Source organism: Ursus maritimus, unplaced genomic scaffold (genome assembly GCF_017311325.1).
Source record: "Ursus maritimus isolate PB19 unplaced genomic scaffold, ASM1731132v1 scaffold_24, whole genome shotgun sequence".
In the NCBI taxonomy this organism is placed as follows: domain Eukaryota; kingdom Metazoa; phylum Chordata; class Mammalia; order Carnivora; family Ursidae; genus Ursus; species Ursus maritimus.
Genome location: NW_024424897.1, coordinates 17,587,015 through 17,612,302, shown reverse-complemented (window position 1 = coordinate 17,612,302; position 25,288 = coordinate 17,587,015). Strand labels below are relative to the sequence as shown.

The following is a 25,288-nucleotide window of genomic DNA, read 5'->3' as shown; positions in this document are numbered from 1 at the left end:
TAGTATGTGGCCAATTGCTGGTTGCTAGTGTATAGAAATGTGTGTCCTGTAACCATCCTAAAATCCTATCAGTTCTAGTTTTTTGTTTTGTTTTGTTTTGTTTGTAGATTCCATAAGGTTCTTTACATAAACAGTAATGTGTGTGACTAGGGGCGCCTGGCTGACTCAGTCGGTAGAGCACGTGACTCTTGATCTCGGGGTCGTGGGTTCAAGCCCCATGTTGGGTGTAGAGATTACTTAAACAATTAAAAAAAAGTACTTGTGTGACTCAAGACAGTTTTACTTCTTCCTTTACAAACTGGATGTCTCTTATTTCCTTTTTCTGCTTTACTGTACTGAGAACAATGTTCAGTACAATGCTGAATAGAATTGAGAGTGACATCCTTGCTTTGTTCCTGACCTTAGGGAGAAAGCATTCAGTATTTCACCATTAAGTATGATGTTAGCTGTGGTTTTTCCTCAGAGATGCCCTTTAACACATTGAGGAAAGTTCCCTTCTATTCCTAGTTCACTTAGTTTTTACAGATTTGGTTTTTTTTAGAGAGAGCGCGTGTGTATGCGCACAAGGCATGGGAGGGACTGAGGCAGGGAGAGAATCCTAAGCAGACTCCACGCTCAGCGCGGAGCCCAACATGGTGCTTGATACCATGACCCTGAGATCATGATCTGAGCTGAAATCGAGTTGGACTCTTAACCAACTGAGCCACCCAGGTGCCCCTTAGTTCACTTAGTTTTTAGTTAGTAAGAGATGTTAGATTTTGTCTGATGCTTTTTCTGCATTTATTGAGACGATTATATGGTTTTTCTTTTTATATTCTTTTATTTATTAGTAATCTCTATACCCAACATGGGCCTTGAACTCATGACCCTGAGATCAAGAGTCATANNNNTCTTCCGACTGTGCCAGCCAGGTGCCCCTGCTTTTCTTTTATAGTCTGTTAATATACTACATGTTATGTGTAACATGAACAATGTTATATATTCTTCTGTTAACAATTCTCTTACATTCTGTTTATTGTGAAATAGATTAATTTTGAATGTTAAAATCAATCTTACATCCCTGAGATAAATCTCACCTGGTCATAATGTATTATCATTTTACACATTGTTGAATGATTTGCTAACTTTTTGAAAGAAATCTCACATAATGGTTCATGAGGTACATTGGTGTATAATTTTCTTACATTGTCTTTGTCAGGTTTTGATATTAGAATAATGTTGGCCTCGTAGAATGAGTCGGGAAGTATTCTCTCAACCATTTTCTGAAAGAGTTCGCATACAATTGGTATACTTTCTTCCTTACGATTGGCGGAATTCACAGGTGAAGCTTGGGAACCTGGGCCTGGAGTTTCCTTGTCCATTTCATCTAAGTTGGCAAATTTATTGGCAAAAGGTGTTCATAATATTCTTTATTATCCTTTTCATATCTGTAGATTCTGTAGTGATGCCACCTCTTTCATTTCTCATGTTGGTAACTTTTGTCTTCTTTCTTTTTGTCCTGTTCGGTTTGGCTAGAGATTTGTCAATTTTGTTGATCTTCTTGAACAGACAGAGATATGCCTGTTTCCTCCGGATCATCCTAAAGTGACATCTGCCGGGGAATCAGTCCTGCAGTCACAGGTTCCCAATCAGCTTTTTATGATGTCACTCTTAAACATGAACAGTTAAGCATGACCAGACATTTGAGGAAACTGCCCACATGCAATTGACAGACCGAGAGAAAAGATGACTCTAGAATACCAGAGGTTCTTTGGGAAACAGAAAGGAGCTTTAAAAATACTCTAAAATCTTGAGATTCTGAGATGTAGATATTCAACAATATATACTGCATCCAAAGAGCAAGAACAGGTTGCTCTTAAAAAAATTAGGAAAAGAAAGAGCTATTGGCAAAAAGACTTGGAAAATAAAACAGAAAATCCTCCCAGAAAGTAGAACCAAAATATCAAGACAATGTGAGAGAAAATGATCAAGAGGCAGTCTAGTTCTGAGATATAGAAAGGGAATCTAGAAAGAATGGAGAACATGGAAAAGGAAGGAGAAAAATTTTCATGAGCTGACTGATGATGTCACTGGCTTAAAAGGGTTCACCGCAAGCCCTGCACCATAGATGTCAAAAGATCCTTGCTGTGAAAGTTCACTGCACCAGGAACAAAGAATTCTTAAATCCTTCTAAAGTGGAAAAACCAGTCACCTACAAGGGGAGGGGGAATCAGTTATACTGGCAGCAGTGTTAGGAACAATGGCTGCCTTTAAAATTCTGAGGAAAATGTTTTTTAACCTACAGGTTTATATCCAGCCAAACTATCATTTCAGACATGGAAGGACTCAGGAAATTTACTTCCTCTTTTTTAAGGAGGTTATCTGAGGATGTGCTAAAACAAAATAAAGGTGTAAAACAAGAGAGCCAGGAAGGAAATAGTGGTCCACCCCAGGAAAGCAGCTAAGTCCCTGGATTTTAACTGTATAGAGGCAAGAAGATGAAGGGTTCTGGGCAGATTTCTGAAATAAAGAAAACATGATAGAATAGTTGATTAGATGTAGAGGCTGATGAAAATTAAGACTATGATAAAACCAAAGAATATAAGGACAAGGCAACTAGAAACTCCAGGAAAAACAAAAAGCTGTATGAGACAGAAAAGGTAACTCTGGTACCTTTCCTGGTTCTGCAGTGAACAGTAGTTATGAGTCACAATAATGTTAAGCCCAGTTTTCAACTTTCAGAATCAACATATAAATAAAAATTGGAAAATATATTTGTGGCTATAGGACAATGTAAATGTTACCAACCTTCATATTTAAAAAAATAAAAATGCAGGCTAGCATCATTGGGAGGTGGGAGGGAGGGAGGAAAGCTGAAGGGAAGAGTAGGGGCACTAAAAACTTCATCTTAGTATGTGTGGTGTCAAAAGATATTATCTAAAGTGATGACAAATAAAGGCATAAGTATATTAAACTTACAAAGGTATCAGCAGATCTAAAAATGATGTTGGGAGGATGGGGGAGGGTGGATCCATTAGAGCAGGAAGGTGATAATGTCTAAAACTGATAAACCAAGAAAGAGTTCATGAGCTTGTAGAAAGATAAGGTAACTAGGCAGAAAAACGGTTGTAATGAAACAGTTGTGATTGCTCTGAGGAGTGATACTCGGGGAGTGCTACAGGGGATACTTGCTTTTCATCACTGAATAAACTCTTCAGGGCTATTTAATCATATGCATATATTTCTTTGATAAAATTCATGTTGAACCCCTAACTAAGGGCCAGGCACTGTTCTAGGGGACACAGTGATGAACACAGTTTCTGCCCTCCTGGGACTTCCAAACCTGTGGCTGGGACCACAGAAGATCCTCCAATCCCTATTTCTCATTCCCACTTCTCCTGTGCTCTAGACTCAAAATCCAGTCATTGATCGCACATTTCTCCCTAAGTAGATCTCTCCCTTGTCAGAGCCTTAGATGACTCCCATCTCTGAAAGGTCCCTTGTTTTCTATTGCAATGATGCTCCGTGCTCACTTCTTCCTGGAGACCTTCAGGACTCTACCCCATGGCATCTCCTCCAGTTGCCCCAGCCCCGTCCCTGCTGACCTTTAATTAGAGGTGGGCAGAGTATGTGGGCTGCCCACTTTGAATCTCTGATCCCCTGCACACAGAGTCTGCAAGGGAGATGCTCTTAAATTTGTGTGAAGAAATGAACTCTTCATCCCTCTCGCCTGCCCAACCACGCGGCTTGTCCTCCATTTTTCACCTCAAGTTCACCCCCTGTGTGTCTAGACTCGAGTGTGGCCAACAGAGTTTGCATGCCTGATCCATCTTCCTTCCTAATCTCACGTCTTGATCACCCCCTCTCCCCTGGTAATCTCCCCCTCCCTGATAATCCTTCATTCTAGCACCCAAATTAGAAACCTGGGTCATTTGTGAGCCCTCTCACTTCCCCGGCTTCTGACCTCCCTACCTCTGATGTTGACCTTGTGCAGGTCCCTTTCTCTGCCCCCACTGCTTCTCATCTCCCAGCACCAAAGTCAACACACACCTAGCACTGAGTGCTTTCCCATACATTCCATCTGCTTTGCCACTTTATGCCCAAGGGGTCACGACTCTGTTCTCACAGATGAGGAAACTGCACAGGTCACCCTTCTGTTAAGAGCAGTGCCATGACCGGAACCCAGACCTGACTGGCTCCAAACCCCATGATGCTAACCACTGTGTTGTTGGAAATCTCTTTAGGCGTCTAGCTGGACCACTGCAACCATATTTCCCTGCAACTTGGGCTCCTTAGTGACCCCAGGGTGAGCCTGCTGCATCACACTGGCCTCTGGTCACATCCAGACTGTGGATTGGCTTCAAAGATCCTGTATGGTCTGACCTCTGCCCTCTTGTTCCATCTCCTGGTATCCAGCTCCCTCCTCGCTCCAAGCGTAAGCTCCCCCAGAGCACAGCGAGCCCTTCTGTGCCTCAGTGCCTTTGCACCTGCTATTTCAGATACCCAGGAAGTCTTTCTTCTGGCAAAATCCTACTCATTCCTGACAGGCCAACCTACCTCTTCAGTGTCATCTTCTGTGTGACACACCTAGCTGTCCTAGCCACATTTTAATTTTTTATTAACTCATCAGACTCTGGGCCTAGCACAAGAGTAAGAGCTGAAAGGGGTGCAACGAATATCACAGGAGTGAATTAAGGCGTCTGCATCAATTTGTTACCCACGAGTTTGGGAAAGGGAAAAGCTGTTCTCTGGTTGTTGGTTCTTGGCACACTTTTAATGCTGGCCCGCGTCCTCCTGAGAGAGAAGGTCCCCAGAAGAAAGCCCCCATTTCAGTGGAAACCTAAGGGGCAAGCAGCTATGCTCACTGCTACAGAGCAGAGTGCAAAGGACAAGGGAGGCGCTCAGTGTTTGTGGAAGCCAACTGCTTCTCTCTGCAAAGGCTCCAACCATCAACCGGGTACAACTGAATGGGATTTTGGGGTTATTAGCAGTTTGGGACCATTCACGAGTCGTTCCCTGGGCACAACGCCACTATTCCTTCCGTGTGCCCAGAAGCCCTCCAAGAGCGGCTGAACCTGCAGCCTTTACTCCGAGGTGTGCATGCGTGCCTGTGCGCACACGCTTGTGCCCTGCGCAGGGCCCAGGCTGGGCGCGCTAGTCTGGGGGCCAGGAGACTGTCGGCTGCGGTCAACCGACCTTCCGGGTCGACCGACCTTCCAGCCGCCCCGGGCTTTGGGAGCAGGGGGAGGGGCCCCGGGCCGATTCCCCGCCCCGCCCCTCACTTTCACTTTCCCCGCCCCGCCCGCCCCTCGGCGCCCGGCCCCGCCGCGCGCCAGCCCGCTCCCACCTGTCACCCCCATGCTGACCGAGGCTCTGTCGGGGAGGCGGGGAGCGGGCTGGTGGCTGCTGCCCCTCCGCCTCCAGTGCGCTCTTTGGTTGGGGGCTGTGGGGGGCGCTGGAGATGCTGGGGGCGCCTGCGCCTGTGATGTCGCCGCCTCTGTGACGTTCCTGCCCCGACCCCACGGACGGAGGGGGGAAAAAACGCTCCGGATTCCCGGCGGGTGGGCGGGGCAGCCGTTGTGGGGTGTCCTCCGGAGGAGACTCTGCCACCCCGTGCCCGAGCACTCTCCCCAGACGGCGGGCTGCTCGGCTCTACCCCGCAGGCCCAGAGGCTGCCACCACCGGTAAGCTTGGATGGCCTTTGCACCTGCCCCTTCCCAGGGTGCAGGGCCCCTCCAGGAAGCCGCTGACCCTGCGGCCCGTGCCCCCAAAGTGTGCGTGTCCATGCATACACACATAGCTACTTGAGCAAGGCTTCGGGTAGGGGGGTGTGGAGCCAGATGTGACAAGCCTCCCCCCCCCCCCATATTAGTGGCACCCATCCTCAGAAGGGCCTGTCTGGAAAGCAACAGGAACCCACTCCTGGAAAGTCATCTCTGCTCACTCAGGACTGGGAGTCTCTTTGTTCCTTGGAAGCAGGTCTCAGGGACAGGAGAGGGTGAGGCAGTCTTTGTTCTGGGCTCCTGGTACCCCCCCCCCCCCACCATGTCAGGCCATTGCCCGGGCCTTGGCAACCTCGCCTCCTCAGCCTGGCAGTGTTTGGCCAGGGACTTCCCTACTTGCCACTGGGTGGGGCATCTTGCTTAACTGGTGTGAATGGATAGGCCAAAAGTAGGATGGGAAGCGCCCACTGGGAGCGGTGGTGGGAAGAGTGACCTTACTCAAGGGTTGGAAACAGTCCTGGCCCAAAATAAAGGGCAGATGTGACAAGATCCCACCAAGAAGGCACAGGGAGGCAGCTATTAGGATCTGAGGTTCTATAAGCAGACAGGCGAGAGTGGGGACAGCCATGGCCTAATACATTTGTCATCACCCCAAACTTTATTGCGTACAGAGTACCACCCGAACTCTGCAGTACCACCGCTGCAGCTCTTCACGTGCTGGGGGCCGGGGGTGGGTGCTCTCTGGGGAGAATGGCTCGATGTGGATAGCTGGACACAGGCCACCTTGGCAAGACACGGGGACGAGCTTCTCCCGAGGAGGACTCCCAGGGGGACACCCCTCACCTCCAGGAGCAGAGTAGCAGGCCCCCACACAAGGATTCACAGTTGATTAATGCTACATGAGTCCGGATCAGCCCCCCCCATCGAAGACGAGACTGGGCTGGGGCAATGGGGTACAGTGGGGGGGCTCATCTTAAAGAAATCTGGAGGTTTGAGGGGTCATGCGCGTGGAGACAGGTCAAGACCGGGATCCCTTCACCCCATCTCCTGGCCTGCTTACGCGCATACAGAGCCACGGGCCTGCCCTCCTGGAGAGTGGCCATGAAAGTGCTTTGAGGTCATCAGAGTGCAAAGTGCGGCTGGCAGTGCCCCCCGAGGCGAGGGGCAAGGCAGGGCCAGTGTGAGTGTGAGGCCTGGGCTGTGTCTCAGGAAGCCGGTGCGCACGATGTCTGAAGCCGCGGCCGGGGGGACAGCAGCGCCTGCGTCTGCTGCTTTCTCGCACACGGGTCACAGCCCATCCGCAGACTGTCCTGTCGGGCCGGGCTCCTGCCACCCTTCACCCCGACAGACAAGGGGGTTGAGTGCCAGTGAGTCATGGGTTGTGCTGGGTCTGCAGCTGCGGCTCGGGGCCTGCTGCTCTGGGGGGGACTGGTGGCCCGCAGCAAAGGGACACGTGCTTGGGGACTGAGAACCATTTCACTTAGACACGTGTGGTCCTTGGCGGAAGCTGAGTTTGGCTCCGGACCTGTGTTGCTACACGCTGACGGTGTGCCGTGGTCTCCCAGGGAGACTTCCCAGTGTCAGGCGTGGCTCCCTCCCCGACTCTGTCAGAAAAGTTCCTAGATCGAAAAGGGGGTTCGATGGCCACGCAAAGGGGTCAGAAGGCTCCCTGTTCACCCAAGAGTGGGTACGCCTGCTGCCCAGCTCCTGTACTGGACCTGGGTGTGGGTCCTTAGACACTGGACACTGCTCCACCTGCTCGGACGCCGAGGGACTCTCCCACCCCTCCCCGACCCAGGCCGGAAGCTACATTCCCGACGGCCAGCAATCGGCCACTGATCCAAGCAGATCAGGCCAGCTCGTGTGGACCAGGGCAGAGAAGACCCTTTTCGTTCCCCACGGACGGGAAGAGGCCTCCTGCCTCCCTCCTCCTCCTCGTGTGGGCCCAGGGTGCTCTCCTGGCGGGGTCAGGTGGGACATGGGAGATCCTGGGAGGCGTGTTGCCTGCCCCTGGTCCCACCGCTGAGCCGGGGGGTGGCAGATCCCTGGGAGCAGGCTGAGCCTGGGTGCCAGGGGAGCACCGAGCACCAAGAAGGCAGGCTGCCTCTGGCTGAGTGCGGTCAGCGGTGGAAGGCTGGCTTAGGGCCTGTTCTCCAGCTGGCCATGCTTGACCCTCCAGCTCCAGGCAAAGCTGCCGTCAGGCGCCAGGGTGCACTGCAGGTCGATGCCCGAGTCCGGCACCTCCATGTCATAGTGCACGGGCTGCCCATCCTTGGTCACCAAGCTGAAGGCTGCGGCCGGGATCTGGGGGCAGAGCAAACCAGCGGGCCTGAGACCGTGGCACGGGGCTCTGAGGCTGCCTCAAAGTGCCAAGCTGGGGTGTCCTGAGGCACGGGCAAGGTCTCCCTCCAGCCAAGCAGGCAGTCCTGAAGGCCTACCCTTGCCCTGAGTCCCGGAGGACTCAGAAAGTCTCACCTGGCCCAAGGGTAGGTTCTGAGGACCCCTCAATTGCCACTGCCCGGCCTGCCCCGGGACCTCGGGGGGTATCCGAAGCCAGCCATTCCCTAAGTGCCAGTTCTCCTTATTCACAAGCCTTCCTTCCGGAGGGCTGGGCCAGGTACACTGACTTCTGGGACTCTGCCTCTAAGTAAGTGTGTCCCTGCCCCCTTACCTGGCTGCTGATGCCAGTTGCGATGTCCCCCACCTTGACCCGGTGGAACTCCCGGATGTGCAGGTGTTCACCATTGAGAGACTGTATTTGGATTTTCACACCTAGAAGGCAGGCAAGGTGACCGTCAGTGGAGTGGCTGGTGGCTCCCAAAGAAGCCCCATGCAGAGGGATGCAGGATAGCCGTGAGGTAGCTGACGTGACATTGAGGCTGGAGGTGCCTAATGTCATACACCTGCTGGCTCTTCCTGGTAATTTTCTGTCAACCCCTAGAATTTGGCTTGCACGATGCAAGAGCTAAGGTTGGCTCTTTTGGGGAACTAGTGTTCCAACTTGCACACAAAGCAGAAGGGAAGTGGAAACGGAGACTCTTAAATTAGCTTGTGGGCAACTCGGGCTGTAATGGTCTCTGAGTTGGAGCGGCCATTGGCCAGGCCATGGGGGCTTGATGCCATGTGTCACACTGGCGCTGGGAAGAGCCAGGGGACGGTGAGCTGATGGAACCGTCGTTCTGTCAAAATCACAACGTGACCTATGCAGCCACGCTTGAAAACATCTCATCTTAGGACCTGAAATCCCAGAGAAGGGTCCCAGCAAACTTGCTCCCGAGTTCTTATCATGTTCCTCCTCTTCCCTTCAGGAGACATTATTTCTTGACTCCAGGCCAGGAGAGACTGCTCTGTGCCCCAAGCAAGGGGCCTTCTGGAACCCCATCTGCGGCCCACGAGGGGCAATGGTCCTTCATCGCCCCACCAGGAAAGGCTCTTGGGCAATCAGGGCCTCTGCTCTAAACTGACTTGGGAATGGCCGGGTCGCTCCAGTCTGGGCACCAGGTGCCTTCCTCACCAACCCCCCCAGGGGAAGGAGGACCTAAACCCCCTCGGGCTCCCTAATCCCAGGCGGATCAGGTACTGGGGGGGATGCTGTGCAGGCGAGTGCTGGGCTGTACCGTTGAAATAACTCGGAGTGTCAGTGGGCCGCCCCCGGGCCAGCACCATGTTCCAGCTGGAGCTGTGGGCCTCTGCCTGGCTGTTCCACGAGTGCACGCCGGAACTCAGGGTGTCCCGCGAACTCTGAGAGGCCTTTGATGGGTTCTGAAAGGAGAGTGGGTGCGACTCAGGCCCCTGGGCTCGGGAGGACCGTCTGTGGCCTTGGTTGGATTTGGGGCACAAGGGCTCTGGGCCCTCCCCTGGGGTGAGGAATGCTCACGTCCTGGGCTGCAGTGTGGCTCTCCTGGGCACTTCTGGGGCTAAGCAGGGGGCTGAGGTGAGGGCTGTTTCTAGGGGGACCCAAGCCCGAATCTTCTTCCCACTGTGCCTAGCAGCCAAACCACTCCCCAATTCCCAGGTGCGTGAAGACGGATTTTTCATTCTGAGAAACCACGACCCCCTGCCCCGCTGGGGAGCCCTTCCGAAAGGAAGGGGGGACTCCCACCAGCCTCCCTTTACCCCTCCTTGCTCACAGCCCGCTCACCCACTGGACACGAGGCTCTGGCCCTGGGTCCATGGCCAGCTTACCTTCTCACTGTCGTCCGAGAGAGAGAGGCTGTCGACGCTGAGGCATGAGAGAATCTGCTCCTGTTCCTCCAGCGAGAAGGGCTGGGACAGGCTGTTCAGGAACAGTTCTGCGGAGAGAGGCCGACGACGGCTGTGAAGACCGGGAGCGCCCGGCCCGGCCGTGGGTCTGGCCGCACGGACCGAAGCAGCGGACCTCCGGGGGAGGGCGCACAGGCCGTGGGGGACCCCGGGACCCAGGGGCCCCACCGGGGCCGCCCGTACCTATCTCCAGCTGCTGCAGCTCCTGCTCGGGGAGCGGTGCCTTCCGCTCGGCCGAGCTCGGGTGTTTGGTAGGCGCCGGGTCCAGGGACGACAGAGGCAACGGCTCCCAGGTCCCAGACTCCTCCTTGCCCCAGGTCAGGCTCGGAGACTTGTTCCGCTCCGGGGGCTCTGGAGGGAGTGGAGGCTGGAGCTGAGGGGCCCCGCCTGTCGTGTCCTCAGTGGGCTGGGGCCCCCGGTCCCCCGGCGAGAGCTCCCTCGGCTGGGCATGCGGGGTCCGGTGAGAGGGGCCCGGGCTGGGCGGCGCGTGGGCGGCGAGCGGCGGCGGATGTCTCGGCTCTTTGTACTCTCCCCTCCAAGGGCTCCTCAGACCTCCCACTACGAAACAGAGCATGCTCGGTGAGGGGGAGCAGGCCAGCCCAGACGCCGGCAGGCCGGGGGGCCCTTCCCGAGCAGAGGGCTGGGAGCAAGCAGCCAGGGAGAACTCTTGTCCCACTCAGGGACACAGTTTAGGAGGGCACCGCGTGGTCTTGGAGGAGGCCTCTTCCGTAAGACGGCCTCCTACAATGGGAATACGCCAGTATTTCTGTCTATTCCATCTTCCTTGTAGGTAACAATCGCAAATTTAAAAAATGACAAATGGCTCTAGGGAAGGACTCTGTCAGTAGTAAAGAGAAGGTTTAAAAACAGCCCTGAGGTAACAGCAACTTCGAGTTCCCATGTAAACTGGCCAGTCAGTGCTTCCCGAGGGCACCATTTCTCTGCCGTGCCGGGGGAGTTCATCTGTGTTTGGGGGGGGCATGCAAGGTCTCTCTCCTGTTATATTTATTCTCCTTCGATTCCCATAACCACTGCCTTTCCCCTGCCCGCCTCCCGGTGACATCCTATTACGTCTGATGTGTCACTGGGGTTCCATCATGTTTTTGCAAAGTGTGTGTTGTTTTTATTTATCAATATTTAATTTACAAAAAAGGCATCATGTTCTCGGCCTCGCTCTGTCCACCCTCTTTTTACCCAGCACTATGGTTTGAAAATCCAGCCGGGCTGCTCTGTGAACACTGACTTGCTTTCGCTGCCGCGTGGTGCTCCATGGGACACACCCCGCCCGCCACCCTCGCCTTTGGCTCCTCCACTCTCCCGGGAAGGGACGCGCCACGGCCCCCTACTGCCCTCCCACAAATGACTCACAGGTCACAGGTGTGCAGGTGTCTGCGGGGTGCCCTCCAGCGGGGCAAAGGGCCACTGCCCCACATCCTCACGGCCACTCAGTGCTACTTTCTGCCTTTTCTCACTCACTGGCTGGAAAAAGCTACCTGGCTTTAGTTCGCATTCGCTGATTCCTAATGAGCTCGAGCCCCCTTCATATGTTCTAGTCCCCATCCCCCATCGGCTGAGCTTCGAGGCTCAGTACAAAGCACTTCTCCTCACGCCACCGGTCTCCTGTGAAGCGCAGAGTAGGTGTCATCCCCATGCTCTAGATGGGGACACCAAGGCTCTGAGAGGTTGAGTACCTTGTCCTTGGCCACTATACCACGCTGTTGCCTCTCCCGCCCCCGCAGCCAGTGGGGGGCTCTTACCGTGCTGCAGCGCCAGGCTGACCTTTCCCCCCAGCTCCACTGCAGACGCACGGTGCCCAGGCTCTTTCCTCAGCCCCTCCTGGATGGCCTGGGTGGTGAGCGGGGTGCAGGAGGGTGGGATCTCCCTCACAGGTGGAGGCTCGCTGGCGATCTGTGGGTCAGAAGGCGACATGTGTGGCCTGTCCCCCCTCACTCCCCAGCACCCAGCTTTCTGTTCTTGCTCTTCTCCACTCTCCCCTACCCTGCGGTGCTGGGGTGGGCCACAAGGACTGGAGAGGGCTGGGACTTTTCCAAGGAAAGGGAGGAAAGGGGCCAAGTAGGCTGGGCCAGGGCCAGGCAGCAAGACGTGCCCATGACCTCCAGGCCCAGCCTGTCGGGAGGCAGGTGGAGGTGGCCCAGGGTATGAGTGGAAGAGAGCCCTGACCTGCCACGAACACCAGGAGATCCCTCCCTTAGGATCTCCCCTGGGGCCCGCAGATTTGGGTGTCAGGATCCCACATTTATGATCCCATCTGCCACCGAAGAGCAGCCAAAATGGCGGCCACCTCAAGCCTGTGGTCTGGGCGCCGGGGCCCTGCCGGCTGTCCCTCCTAGCCGTCCCAGGCGCTGGCACTGACCTTGAGGCAGAGCGGCCCCCGGAAGTACTGGGTCCAGGGGTGGCAGCCGTTAAGCATGTGCAGCATCATGCAGCAGCTGCTCCACACGTCCACCTTGGCGTCACAGGGCTTGCCCATCACCACCTCGGGGGCCATGTGGGTCTCCGTGCCGGGGATGTAGTCCCCTGGGAAGGTGGCATGAGACCGAAAAGCCAACTGTGAACTCTGACGGGCACGAGCTTGGCAATGACCACCCCACCACACACCCCAGTCAATTCCTGAAACACCTGGACTTTATCTCTGTTAAAGTACCTCAAATAGAGAGGAAGCTTCCAGATTACACTTGCTGGGGAAGAGCTAAGCCAGGGGCTCCACTGGGAACTGGTACAAAGAATGTATCACCCAAAATGCGGGCTCGCCCCTTTGGACTCAATCCTTAGAATACATTTTTAAAAATGGGGAGGGGCCTGGACATTGAAAACTAGGCTGTAGGAGACTAATTCATGGCTTGATGTTCCTGAAATTTTAGTGAGTGGGGAAAAAAACCCCACAAAATTTCAATGCACAGAAGACTAGAAGGATCAATACCAGATGTGAAGATCCCCCCCCCCCGCCGATGATTCGTATTTTTTATTTTTGCTTAGTTCTACTTTTGACAAAAGATTTTAGAAAAGAAATTATTCTTGTGATAAAAAAAAGTCCCCACTAGTTATTGTAAAGTGACAGGCAGGTGTCTGTCTTCAGTTCACATATTCAGAATCACCGAAAGTCCTTTAGTAATAGAATCACTTCTAAAAGACTATTTTTCTATTGGTCAAGAGGAAATAATTTTATGCTTAATGTTATAAATGAAAAAAGCAGGGCACAAAATTGGGTTATATCATTCACTACGTACAGGGTTAAAAAAAAAAAAAAAGATGACCTGGAAGGAATTACTTAAAATGTTCATGATTGTCTCTCTGGGCAAGAGAAGCAGGGAGGGTTCTTTTCCCCTCTTCTTCTAGACCATGTAACTCTGTAGTTGTAAATATTTTACAATGGACGTGGATTATTTTGATAATCAGAAAACTGTAAGTTAAAAACAAAGATTTCTCCAGCTACGGAGCCTCGGTCCCTCATCAGTCCTCCCGTTGTGCTTCCAGAAACGGTGCTCAGAGGCCCGGGAGGGCTGAGGCCGCAGGCTGCGAGCACAGCTACCCAGAAAAGGCTCCGAGAGGGCTGGAGCCGTGGGGGCTCTGTGGCAGAAGACCTGGGACAAGGCGTGAGCACCTGACCCTCACTCCTGTGTTTAAGCATAAGAGAAGCTTCCTGCGAGCCGAGTTGTTGAGGGGCTGACGTGTAATGGTGAACAAAAAGTGCTCACGTCTCTGACTGCTATTATGCAAAGCAGGGGCTCATGCTGAGTAGAGGCCGCGGGTGGGGGGGGTGGTGATTCTGGGGGGGGGCGGGGGCGGGGCTTACCCGTGACCAGTGACTTCCCCAGGCCATCAGGTTGAAGGCACACAGCATGGCCGAAGTCACAGAGGGCTGCACGGCTCCCATCGCTGGACAGGAGCACATTGTCAGCTGCCAGGCCACCCAGAGAAGAAGAGGAACAGGTGAGTCACGTCAGGCCCCAGCCCAATCTGGACCTCCAGTGACGCAGCTTCTGGCTGACCCTACGTGGCAGCTTCTGAGGACTTCCGTTAGTCATGAGGAAGGCAGGAGTGTTATGGGTTCAGGCTAGAGGGCAGGCAGCAGGCGGATCTCTGAGGTACAGGGACAGAGTTTACTCCCAGGACACTGCCGCTCAGCTCTGCTGTCCCCACCCTCCCCCCGTGGTCCCCGGCGCACAGGAGCTGTGTGGGCAGCACTGCCCACTGGCAACCATGGTGTCGGGCTGAGGGCTTGGGAAACACTTCCCCTTCCCACCAGCACGGCCTAGTCAGCCTGACTCAGGCCCTGCCGCAGGGGATGGCCAGGCAGGCCCAGAGGATCTGGGAGGAAATCAGGCAGGATGAGGTAAGGAAGGAGCCCACTGGGGACCAGGGCGGTTGGGGCGTGAGCCTCACCTTTGATATCTCCGTGCAGAATCCTTCGGGTGTGGAGGTATTCCAGCCCTTCCAGAGCCTGGCCCAGGTAGTAAAGGGCCCGGTCCTCCGGCAGACAGCCCTTCTGCTTTATGAGCTGGCCCAGCGAGCCACCTAAGGAGACCAATGGCCAGTCTTTATTTACATGGGGCAGTTCCAGGCCTGTAGGCAGGGCAAGGGCAAAGGCCTTCAAAGGGCAGGTGGTTGGAAAGTAGGCCTTTCCTGCCAATGTCACAGGGTCAAGAGGTTAAAAATAGAGTAACTGGGGACCAAGGTCAACATGGGCAAGACTCGGGGAAACCCCAAATCTTGGCTCTGAACCATGAGGGGGAAAGAGNGGCGCCTGGCTCCTTACCTTCCAGCAGTTCCATGAAGATGTTGACCCAAGGACCTTCCTTCACAGCTCCATACAAAGGGACAATTCTGGGTGAAGTCAGTCCCGCACATGCCATCAACTCCTCTGCCCGAAACACTTCGATGCGCACCTAGCAGGACCCAGAGGTAGCAGTGAGTCAGGGTGAGCGCCCTGGCTGTCTCCCCGGCAGGACCCTCGGTGCTCCCTGCACGGAGACTGCTGATGTTCCTCGTGTCGATTCTGAGGCCAGGCAGGGACCCTCAGAGACTAAGCTGTGTACCCTGGGGGCCACGTTCAACTGCTAGTACTTGGTTAAAGTTCTGCACTGCTGATGTGTGTGGAAGCACTTAGAATCACACAAAAACTACAACCCTTATCCAGGCCCCTGGCACGCTGCCCACCCGCAAATGTGCCAAATACAGAACTTTTTCTCCCCCAGCCCAAATGGCTGGGCCATTTCTAGGACGTGGGACCTTTTGTTTATAAACATCATGTCTATTCCCCAGAGGCCAGGTTTCCATCTTATCTGCAGCCAGAGCCAACGCAGCCAAGATCCTGGCTCTGCCAGCACCCTTCTCAGTGCTCTTCTCAGCTTGGAATTATTTGTCTTTTCCCCTGAGGATGAAAACGTCCATGTAGACGGAGCAATGCTTGTTTATTCTGTTTGCAGCTGTTTCCCCAGGATCTGGGCCTAAGAGAGGCTTCTCAGAGGGAGTGGCTTGGTCAAGGACCACATACTCCTTTGTGCAGGGACCAGCGTAGCATGGCGGGAAGAAATAGGCCTGGGATACAAACGTCCTAGACTGAGACTCTGGCTGGGCCATTTCCAAAGATAGATCACTTGCCCTAAGCTCTGTTTCCATGTGCAAACGGCGGTGACAGCGGTATCCGCTCCTGCGGAGAGTGAGGATTTGGAGGGCTGGTAATCAGCACCAGGTGGGGCAACCAGTGGGTGCTCAGGAAGCGTCAGGTGCCCAGTTCCTCCAGCTCAATTAAGAGCAGCTTATTAAACACTTAGAATTCCTAACAGAGACGTGTTGTCCTTTCTGGGTGCTGCCGGTTCTCGTGTTAGCCTTGAGAGGTACCACCAGGGGGCGCCAGTGGCAACCAAACCAGCCTGGAAGAAATCAGTCAGGACCTGGCAGAGGTCTGCTTGGAGACATGCTGACTTGGCACGAGCTCAGCCGATGTGGGGCTTTTGGGCTTTTGGACTTTCGCCTATCAGTGGAAAATGTCTTCTGGTTACAGAATATCTGGTTTGGTTAATCACCTCGCATAAACTTTGACTCTCTTGTCATGTTTCCAGCTCTGAACCTGAGCTGGAAGGAATTCGCCAACAGGACTTGGATTAGCCAATGTCTTTTTTTTTTTTTTTTTAAGATTTTATTTATTTATTCAACAGCCAGCGAGAGAGGGAACACAAGCAGGGGGAGTGGGAGAGGAAGAAGCAGGCTCATAGTGGAGGAGCCTGATGTGGGGCTCGATCCCAGAACACCGGGATCACGCCCTGAGCCGAAGGCAGACGCTTAACCGCTGTGCCACCCCGGCACCCCAGCCAATGTCTTTAACTCTCGAGCTGCGAGCGGGCACTCTGGGGCGTCCCGGACAACTCAGGATTCTGGGGCGCCCTGGAGGACTCAGCCGGGTGCTGCAGGTGTTTGGCATTGGAGGGAAGCAGTGGTGATGGCCATCTGTGGGACATCACCCCAACTACTAGTTCCAGAGAGTTCGATTTCAGTATTAGCTCGCGCTCCAGTCTTCCCATACATCCCTACGAAGCTAGCTTTCTGGAGGCTGCAGGAAAGGAAGGTGAGGGTGTCCAATCGGATTTCAAAATTTGAGAATTGTGTAGTGCCCACTGAGGCATATATCCTGTTAGTAATTGTGGTTAAGAAAATATTATTAAAAAAAAAAAGAACAGAAGAAAAATTTTCTTTCCACTTACGTGCATTGTTATTCAAATGACCACTAAGTTAGGCTAAACACTATTGTGTGACCTAATTACTCAGTAAAGGGAACTTTTAGGTACTTGTTTTGGCATGGGTGCCATAAAAAATTACTGACACTAAGGGCTGCGAAGAACATTCAAGAACCTCTGCTTTAACTATTAAGAAATCCCTAAGTCCTTGGGAGTGTCCCAGCCATGTTAAAACAATGTTAAAAACATTCTCATCCAGGGGCGCCTGGCTGGCTCAGTGGGTAGAGCGTGCGACTCTTAATCTCAGGGCTGTAAGTTCGAGCCCACGTTGGGTGTAGAGATTACTTAAAAATGGAAATCTTTAAAAAAATAAATTAAAAAAAATTCTCACCCAGACACAAGGGAATCAGAGGGCACGCTTCAAAACACAAGGTGCATTAGAAGTCTGTGCCAGCCCCAGGGAGAGCAAGCAGAAAGGGCAGTCCCAAAGGAGCGGGTGGGGAGAACGCACACGGCCTTCCTGCCCAGGCCAGCAGCTGGCCCACCTCTCCTCCCTGGAGTTCAGTGCCCTCATCAGGGTTGTGGGATAGAGCTCCATGCTCAGTGGGAAGTCTGCTTGGGATTCTCTCTCCCTCTCCTTCTGCCCCACCCCCCTACAGGTACATGCGGGTGTACGTGCTCTCTCTCTAAAATAAAGTAATAATTAAAAAAAAAAAACCCCAAAACTAGTATTTACCGCCTAACACACGCCAGGTATGGTTCTAAACGCTTTGTAAGCCCCGGTATTTGCATCTTACAGCAGCCTGTGGGGCGGCGTTCTCACTGTCTTCATCTTCTAGGCAAAGAAGTGGAAGTCTGGACAAGTAACTTGCCCAAGGTCACTGGCAGTATCACAGCTGGGATTTTGGTTGGGGAAGCCTGACTCCAGAGATGCCAGCTACCCTGCCTCAGTGAAGGCCTTTCCAGGAGTCTGAGCTTTTCTATCCGGACCATTTTTTTCACATCCATTCAGGAGCGAGCACACCCCCGGGGGGAAGTGTGGTCAGCCATCACCTAAGTGCCAAATCCACAAGCCACCTCCCTCGGCTTAACTGCCTGCGTGCGGACACTGGGCATTGATTTTTTCTTCTTGGGACTCTCCCCTCTTGTTAAGTATTTGTATCCATTTTACCTTATCCGTAAAAAAAGGGATAATTGCGATTCTGTATATTCTCTTAAAGATCTCAGGAACATAAAATATGTGAAAGTAACTAACACAGGACCGGGCACATAGTAGCCTAACGAACAGAGGGCTCCCCCCTTATTTCCTCTTTACCATGGAGATATTCTCCCCTTAGTCCTAGTTCTGCTTCCTCAACAATGAGGGTGTCCAGGCTGCTCTCACTCATGTACCGCGCTGATGGCTGCTTCTACCACCTCCAGGCCATGTAAAAGTCCATCCCCCATTACAACCCAAGCTCCTTTGGATTCTGCAACTCTGTCTCCAGCCCCTGGCACCCTGTGCTTGGTAACAGCGGGTTGGATTTGGCCAAGGCCACACTAACCAAGATGAGTGGCAGAGTCAAAAGGAGGCTCCCAGAACTCCATGCTCAAGCCAGATGTTCTTAAATGAATGGTTCTTAACCCTCTTTGGGCCACAGAACCCTCTGGGAATCTGATACGCGAAACAGACTTCCTCAACGAAAATGTGCGTGTACATACGACGCACAAGTACGCCATAGAATAAAGTCCCCGGAGCGCGCCGTCTATAAGCCCACCCGCTGACCAGGGTCTGAACTTCCACATTGGCTGCCGTATACGTACCGATGAGGAAATGCGTCCCTGAGCTACTAACACATGGAAAACATGGCACAGCCTCCAGAGCACAATCTCATTTTAATAAAACGAAGCTACGTGTTTATGGGGCGCCTGGGGGGCTCAGTCAGGCGTCTGCCTCCAGCTCAGGTCATGATCTCAGGGTCCCAGGACGGAGCCCCAGGCTGGGCTCCCTGCTCAGCGGGGAGTCTGCTTCTCCTTTTGCCTCTGCCCCTCCCCGCTCCACGCTCTCTCTCAAATAAAATCTTTTAAAAATAAACTACATGTTTACATATATACACACACACACATACATATGCATACATATATACGGTTTATATATATATATATATATAAAACAAGTCTAAAAAGTCAAAGGACAGGCACCTCTGAGAATGGATTGGGGAACAGGGAGACTTTTGTGTTTTGGGGTATCCTCTGAATTGTTTCGTAATGAGCCTATGTTTATTTGCAATTAAAAGATCAAACAAAACCTTAAAAAACAAAACCCCCTACATTAAACCCTGGACTCATGGCCAATCAGCATCGGAGCGGAGGCCACTGATGTCGAGGAGGACCGAGGAAGTGCTGTTGTACCATGTGCTGGGTCCTCCTCAGGCAACACGGGAGGGTGCGCAGACTTGCTCTGATCCCCTGTGCAGCCCGACCTCTGATCCCTGCCCCCTCCCCCAACCCTACCCTCTTAGCAGGGAACTGGTTTTCAGACCCTCCAGCTGAAAATCCTAAAGGACACCCGTGCCTGCCCGGCTCCCCCCGACCGCCTGGCTGGCACGTGTGCGGGCTGCCAACGAGCCATCCCCGCGAGACCTTGGCTGGGGGAGGCAGAGTCTGAGGGCGGCCAGCTCTGGCGGGCCTGGGCAGCAGCTCTGGCGCTTGGGAGCCCATTCGTTGTGGTTGGAGCTTTTCCGCCTGCCTTGGGGAGGTGAGAAATGGAGTATCTGTCCTCTTCTGCTATATCAGGGTTGTTTACCTTGTTGCCTGGGACTCAGAGGACCTCAGCAGGGAACAGCTGAGCGGCCCAGTGACTAAGCTCTCCCCAGCACTGGGCATTGGTCTCCGGGACACTTCACACTCTCACTCTCCTCCCACCCACGTCTCAGGAGGGACAGCTGAGCCTTCTCCGATGGCCTGCGGGGCGGGGGGACTGAGGAGGTCAGGCACGGAGCCTTGGCCTCCAGCGGAGGAGGGTGACCCAGGCAGGCACGAGTGCAGCGCTGCCGGCACGTGCTCTGGCCAGGGGCGGGCGGCGGGGCTGGAGCCTGCTTGTTTGACACAGAATGTCTGAAGTTTGGGGTAATACCTACGGATAGTCCCCTCTCCGCCTATCACCCAGAGGCCCCAACTCTCAGACTTGAACAGCCCGGCCCCCACACAAGCCAAGCAAGCCAGGTGATTCACATCCCCACGTGTGTCCCCACCGCGGAGAGCCACAAGTGCCCGTGCGAGCAGCGCCAGTGGCGTCCGCTCTGCATGGGACCCGAGCACGCTGGCCCTGCCGGGTCTGGCTGTTTGGTCCTCTTTCCTTTTGGGGATCACAGTGTCCCTGACAAAACCCGTTTGGAAACAAGACCCATCACTGAACTAGCTTATTTCCCTTTGCCGTGGGCCAAGAACATGGCCCATGGAACTGTTTCTCATTTCCGCCTCCTGAGGCCCAGGGCGCTAGCTCTGTGGCCATGTTTGGGCTGGGGACAAGGTGGCTTCCAGTTGAGGTGAGCTGAGAGTTGGGGTAGGAGAAAAGACATCTGAAGGAGAGCAGGCCCGACACCAAGGTCTGTGTTCTGCTGCTGCTGGGCCCGGACAGGGCCACCTGACTGAAGGAGGCCTCCGTTCTAGGCCTAGCTGTGTGGCTTTAGGCAAGGCACACGGCCCTCTCTGGTCTCTAGGTCTACCTTTGGTGAAGTGAGGGAGGCGGAGAGGTGATTCACACCTCTGCCTGCATCGAATCCTACGACACGAGCCTCCTCCCCCAGCCCCTTCCTAAAGAGTGGTTCACAGCTGAACTCTGAAGACAGACAAGGCTCGGTCTCTTGTTTAAGTCGCATTTCCTCATAATGTCCACCTCCCAGGACCTCTTATTCCTGCCAATGGGAGGCCGAGCCCGAACCTAAGTCCCATCTGACTCCCCAGTGCCCAGCCTCGTCCGAGAGGCCCCTGTCAGGTATAGGCCACTGCTCTGGTTATTACCTTCTGGCCCAGGTGTGAGCAGCCCCACCGTGTGGTTTAGGGGTTCCAGCTCTACATGAATCCCACGATGAGCCAACTGCCTTCCCGGTTTGGACTTGCCCCTAAGGGCCCTGGCATCAGGAGTGGCCCAGGACACGTGCACACTTGCATACTCCGACGTACACGCATACCAAATGCAGCTCCCAGGCCGGGACATGTGACTAAGACTGGTCCCTTCCGGTTCCAGCTGACCCCAGGGTGCCCAGCGACAGCCAGGCTCTGCTAACAAGTCAGACCCACGGCTGCCCTGGGATTGCCCCTGACAGAAAGCAGAGGGAACACAACAGGCCACCTGCCCGGCTTCCCTCTGCAGCCCCCAGAGCCTGGGCATGCTTTTTTCTTTGTGGTGTACCTTTTTGACTGCACACTGGAAGCCAGTCTGCTTGTCCTCCATCCTGTGCACCTCTCCGAAGGAGCCTCTGCCCAGGCAGTGCTGGCGCGTGGCCCAGTGGACCTCCTCTCGGTACTCATAATCCACCGGCTTGAGTTTCTGCGGTTGGCAGGAGAGAGAGGCCCGTTTCAGTGGCCAGGGCAGCAGAGGGACGAAGGGTGGCAGTCCTGGCCAGGCTGCTGGGGTGGAGCCCTCTATAACCAAAGACACCGCCGGGTCTGAGGCCGGGCTCTGGAAGGGCAGGACCAGAGCGGGTTACAGGAATAAGGTGAAGGCAAAGGAGAGCTTCGCAGTGGGGGGGCCCAAGTCTAGTTGATCCTCGGGATGAAAAACCCTTCTCCCCAGGCTTTGTGGTTGGGGACAGAAACGGAACTGTCAACAACCTTGACAATGAAAACATAGCTCAGGAGCTGGAAGGTAAAAGAAAGGGAAGGGACCACGAAGAGGGGTAGGGGCCAAGGGCTCGTGTCCAAGATGGATGGAATAAACCCCAGAAATTGAAGCCTGCTAAGACGACGCAGAGTTGCAAAGCTCTCCAGCAGAGAGCTGGGGTGGGGGGCAGAAGGCAGGTCAGGGGGTAGTGCACATGGCAAAGTTCTTGTCTTTCACAGCAGGGGTGGGGAGTGAACATCTGTGGGTGACACTGCCAATTCCTGTTTCTCAGAATATGCATCATTCCTAACACACACACACACACACACACACACACACACACACCAGCGACAGCAATAATGAGCGAACCAATCAGAAGAACTCAAAATAGAGATATCGAAAAAGCCTGAAGCGCGACCTGGAGGTGGAGTGGGGGATACTGCCTCTCGCCAAAGCGACGCACTTTCCTACTATCTGACGTGTTATCGTGTGCACGGGTGACTTCGATACAGAGCAAAGACCCCCGCCCCCAAGGTGGGAAGCAGAGAATGGGTCCGGCAGGTTTCCAGGGATGCCCCCCCCCCCCCCGAGCCGCTGCTCTCGGCCCCAGCGCGGGTAGCAGGTGTGCAGGTGTGCGGGGGATCGCTTACCTCCGTAAGCAGGACCCCCTCGCTGTCCTCAGTCTCGGGGCTGGGCTTCCGGGGCTTGGAACCCCCTGCCGACCAGGTCTTGGCCAGGCTGGCGAGGCTGCGGGCCTGGCCGGAGCTCACGCTGCCCTGCAGGGCGTGCACCAAATACTCCTCCACAGAGAACTGCTCCCGCGGGCCCCGGGACGGGCAGCGGGGCTCCAGGTGGGGGCCGGGCACTGGCTTCGGACTGTCCACACAGGCCAGTTTGCCCAGGGGAGGGCCAGAGAGGGGCTGTTGGCTATCTATACAGGTCAGTTTGTCTAGAAAGAAGGACTCTAAGGGGTGAGGTTTCCAGGGCTGGAGAGGGTGGAATGGGAAGGGATGGGGCAGTCTGCTGTAGGGGAAGGGGTGAGCGGGCTGGGGCAGGGGGCCGAGATCCTGGGGGTGGTGGAGTTTCCACACATGATTTAGACATTGCAAGGGGCTGATCAGTTTGTGGAGTTCCGAGCGAGGCAGGGCTGGCCGCAGGCCCTCCTCGAGTTTCTGAAAACACAGCTGGCCAAGGCCTGGCTCCTTCCGAAACTTGGTGAACTGGAGGGCGTTTCTAACATATGGGGGGCCTAGCGGAGATTCATCCTCCTGTGGGAGGAAGCGCAGGTGTTAGGACACAGGGCCAGGGCTGAGGCACAGGCCCCATCCCGAAGGCCCCCTGAGCCTGGGGTCTGGGCTGTGGTGGCGGCTCTTACCTGCACTGGCACTGTGCAGCTCTCCTGCTCTGGGGTTCTGGGGAGGGGTTTGGCCAAGGCCACTCCTGCCTGAGCCAGGGACTTTGAGCTCTTCTTCTTGCGTTTCTTCTGGGCTTTGCTACGGCGCTTCCCCTTCCAACACACACGGGCCATTTTGCCCTCCGTTGCGTGGGCCACATTGTTGGGGATCTGATCAAGGCTCTCGGACTGGCTGTCAAAAGGGACAGATATGCATGCTGAGTGTGAGGAGGCAGGGGGTGGGACGGCTCGGCTAACTGCGGTTAGGGTTAGAGTTGTAGAGACCCCGAGGTCAGATCCTAGCTTAGTGAGTGCTTGTGTGAATGTGGGAAGGTTCCTACACCCAAGGAAACTCAGTTTTCTCATTTATAGAATGGGCGTAGGATTTCCTGCCATGCAGACGAAGCTGGGGTTTGAAGGAGACCATTCATTTAAAAAGCCGACCTCAGCGCCTGATCCCAAGGCAAGCTTCCAACAGAGAGCAGTTATTACTACCGTGATGGGGTGCTCGCTGCTCTTCTGGGGGGGGGGGGTGGGCAGACACAAGGTTCCCTCACCGCTCTCCAGGGTGGGCTGTCCCTGGAGAGGTCCTTGGCGGGGGGGCCCTATGACTCAGAGGGCCACACTCCACAGTGGGCACTCTCAGCTCTGACAAGAGTTTGTTTCTGGGGGCTCCTGGGTGGCTCAGTTGTTAAGCGTCTGCCTTCGGCTCAGGGCGTGATCCCAGGGTCCTGGGATTGAGCCCCGCATCGGGCTCCCTGCTCCACTGGGAGCCTGCTTCTTCCTCTCCCACTCCCCCTGCTTGTGTTCCCTCTCTCGCTGGCTGTCTCTCTCTCTGTCGAATAAATAAATAAAATCTTAAAAAAAAAAAAAGTTTGTTTCTGTTGCCTCTGGACGGAGGAACAGTTGAGTTTGGGCACCTCCACCTCCACTGGTTCCTGGAGATACCTGGTTTCTGGGAATGTAAGTTGCTGCATAAACACAGACACCACTGGGGCACCTGGGTGGCTCAGTGGGTTGAGTGTCTGCATTCGGCTCAGGTCATGATCCCGGGGTCCTGGGATTGAGCCCCTCATCAGGCTCCCTGCTCAGCGGGGAGTCTGCTTCTCCCTCTGCCTGCCCCCACCGGCTCACGCTTGTGCACTCTCTCTCTGAAATAAATAAAATCTTAAAAAAAAAAACAAAAACCAAAAAAACACAGACACCATGGCTGGGCTGACGCCTGGTACCAGGGGAGCCTGCCCTCCTTGGATAGCCTAGAGGCTCACTACCACTGTGGATCCAAGCTGGCTCTTGGTATTAAGGCACTGGCCACAGAAGAGTGTCTGAAAAAGCCGCTGCCAAACAGCTGTGGGGCGGACCACAGCCTCAGCTGCCCCCCGGTGGCCTCACCCTCTGCCCCCCACAAAGGAGGCAGATTCACAGCAGTCCTAGGGGGCTGCTAAGGGCCTATGGGCTTCTCTCAGGCAGCTGAAAGAAATGGGCCCCTCAGAAACCCCCTACGCTGGGCCAAAAGGCATCGGGGGCAGTATAAGGCATTTGATCAAACATCGAGCATTTCTGGTTCGAGGGCGCCAGCCCTGCCCACAACCTTTTTCATCACGAGCACTTTCCAAATCCCAGTGGTAGGAAAGTGTGCCTCTTGGTCGAGGAGGGACCTGTCTCTGGGTTCAATGTACAGTTGGCCAAAAAATCGTCTTTGGGGATGGGAAGCCTGGGAACAGACTGAGCCTCACTCCAGCTTCCTTTCCATGGGGCCACCCGGCTGCAAATCTGTCTGTCGGTCCCCTCCTGTTTCCAAACCCTCATCCCTCCTTGGGTGTGTCTCGCAGGAGGAAAGACACCAGCAGGTTTCTCCCACAGTCGGAGCGGCCCCTCGGCGCCTGCACTCACGGTCACGCACCAGTGGCAAAGTGACTCCTGTTCCCAGCACCCTCCCTACTACTGATGGGAAACAAGGGGGAGCAGCAAGGACTCTGAGGAGAATAAAAATAAAATGTCAAGCTGAGGGGACCCAGAGGCAGTCATCCACACGCTGTGAAAAGCTTTTGAAAAGCTTCTTTGGCTGACAGAGCAGTTCAGCCAGGAACACCTGGGCGGGTTCCAAGAGCTGAACCACAGGTGCTAGAGGAGGGAGCCAGGGGTCACTTGGGAGCGGCCTGGGCGAGCAGCCGGGGGAGGGAGGACGCGGTTTCAGTTCCCTGGGTCCCACGCGAGCTGGCCTCCTTACCTGTACTGTTTGGACCCAGCGATGAAGATCCGCTCCGAAAAGGTGGGGCTGAACTCTTGGCTGTTCTCACCTTGTGGGTAAAGGAAAAGAGGATGGACAAGCAGAAAGGAGGAAAGGGAGAGCAGGAACGGGGCACCGAGGAGAGAATCTTACAGACACCTTCTCGGGCCGCCGCTCCCCGGCTTCCCAGACCTCCTGCCC

The 25,288-nt window shown here is 54.5% G+C and overlaps 1 protein-coding gene across 4 annotated transcripts in view; it reads right to left on the bottom strand.

The window, feature by feature from the left end:
* Positions 1–6,341: 6,341 nt before the first annotated feature.
* MAP3K14 (mitogen-activated protein kinase kinase kinase 14) overlaps positions 6,342–25,288 on the bottom strand; it is a 43,147-nt gene continuing 24,200 nt past the window's right edge. For 3 of the 4 annotated variants that reach the window (XM_040640466.1, XM_040640468.1, XM_040640469.1), the window contains 13 exons: positions 22,840–23,050; positions 22,115–22,732; positions 21,054–21,191; positions 14,743–14,872; positions 14,370–14,501; positions 13,780–13,884; positions 12,340–12,503; positions 11,723–11,873; positions 10,149–10,523; positions 9,888–9,994; positions 9,320–9,464; positions 8,374–8,474; positions 6,342–8,006 (listed from right to left, as the gene is read on the bottom strand). In XM_040640466.1, coding sequence (XP_040496400.1) covers positions 7,842–8,006; positions 8,374–8,474; positions 9,320–9,464; positions 9,888–9,994; positions 10,149–10,523; positions 11,723–11,873; positions 12,340–12,503; positions 13,780–13,884; positions 14,370–14,501; positions 14,743–14,872; positions 21,054–21,191; positions 22,115–22,732; positions 22,840–23,050 — 2,542 coding nt within the window. In that variant the 3' untranslated portion in view covers positions 6,342–7,841. Of the gene's footprint in view, positions 8,007–8,373; positions 8,475–9,319; positions 9,465–9,887; positions 9,995–10,148; positions 10,524–11,722; positions 11,874–12,339; positions 12,504–13,779; positions 13,885–14,369; positions 14,502–14,742; positions 14,873–21,053; positions 21,192–22,114; positions 22,733–22,839; positions 23,051–25,087; positions 25,280–25,288 lie in introns of those variants that run through there. The other variant, XM_040640467.1, reaches the window with a different exon arrangement.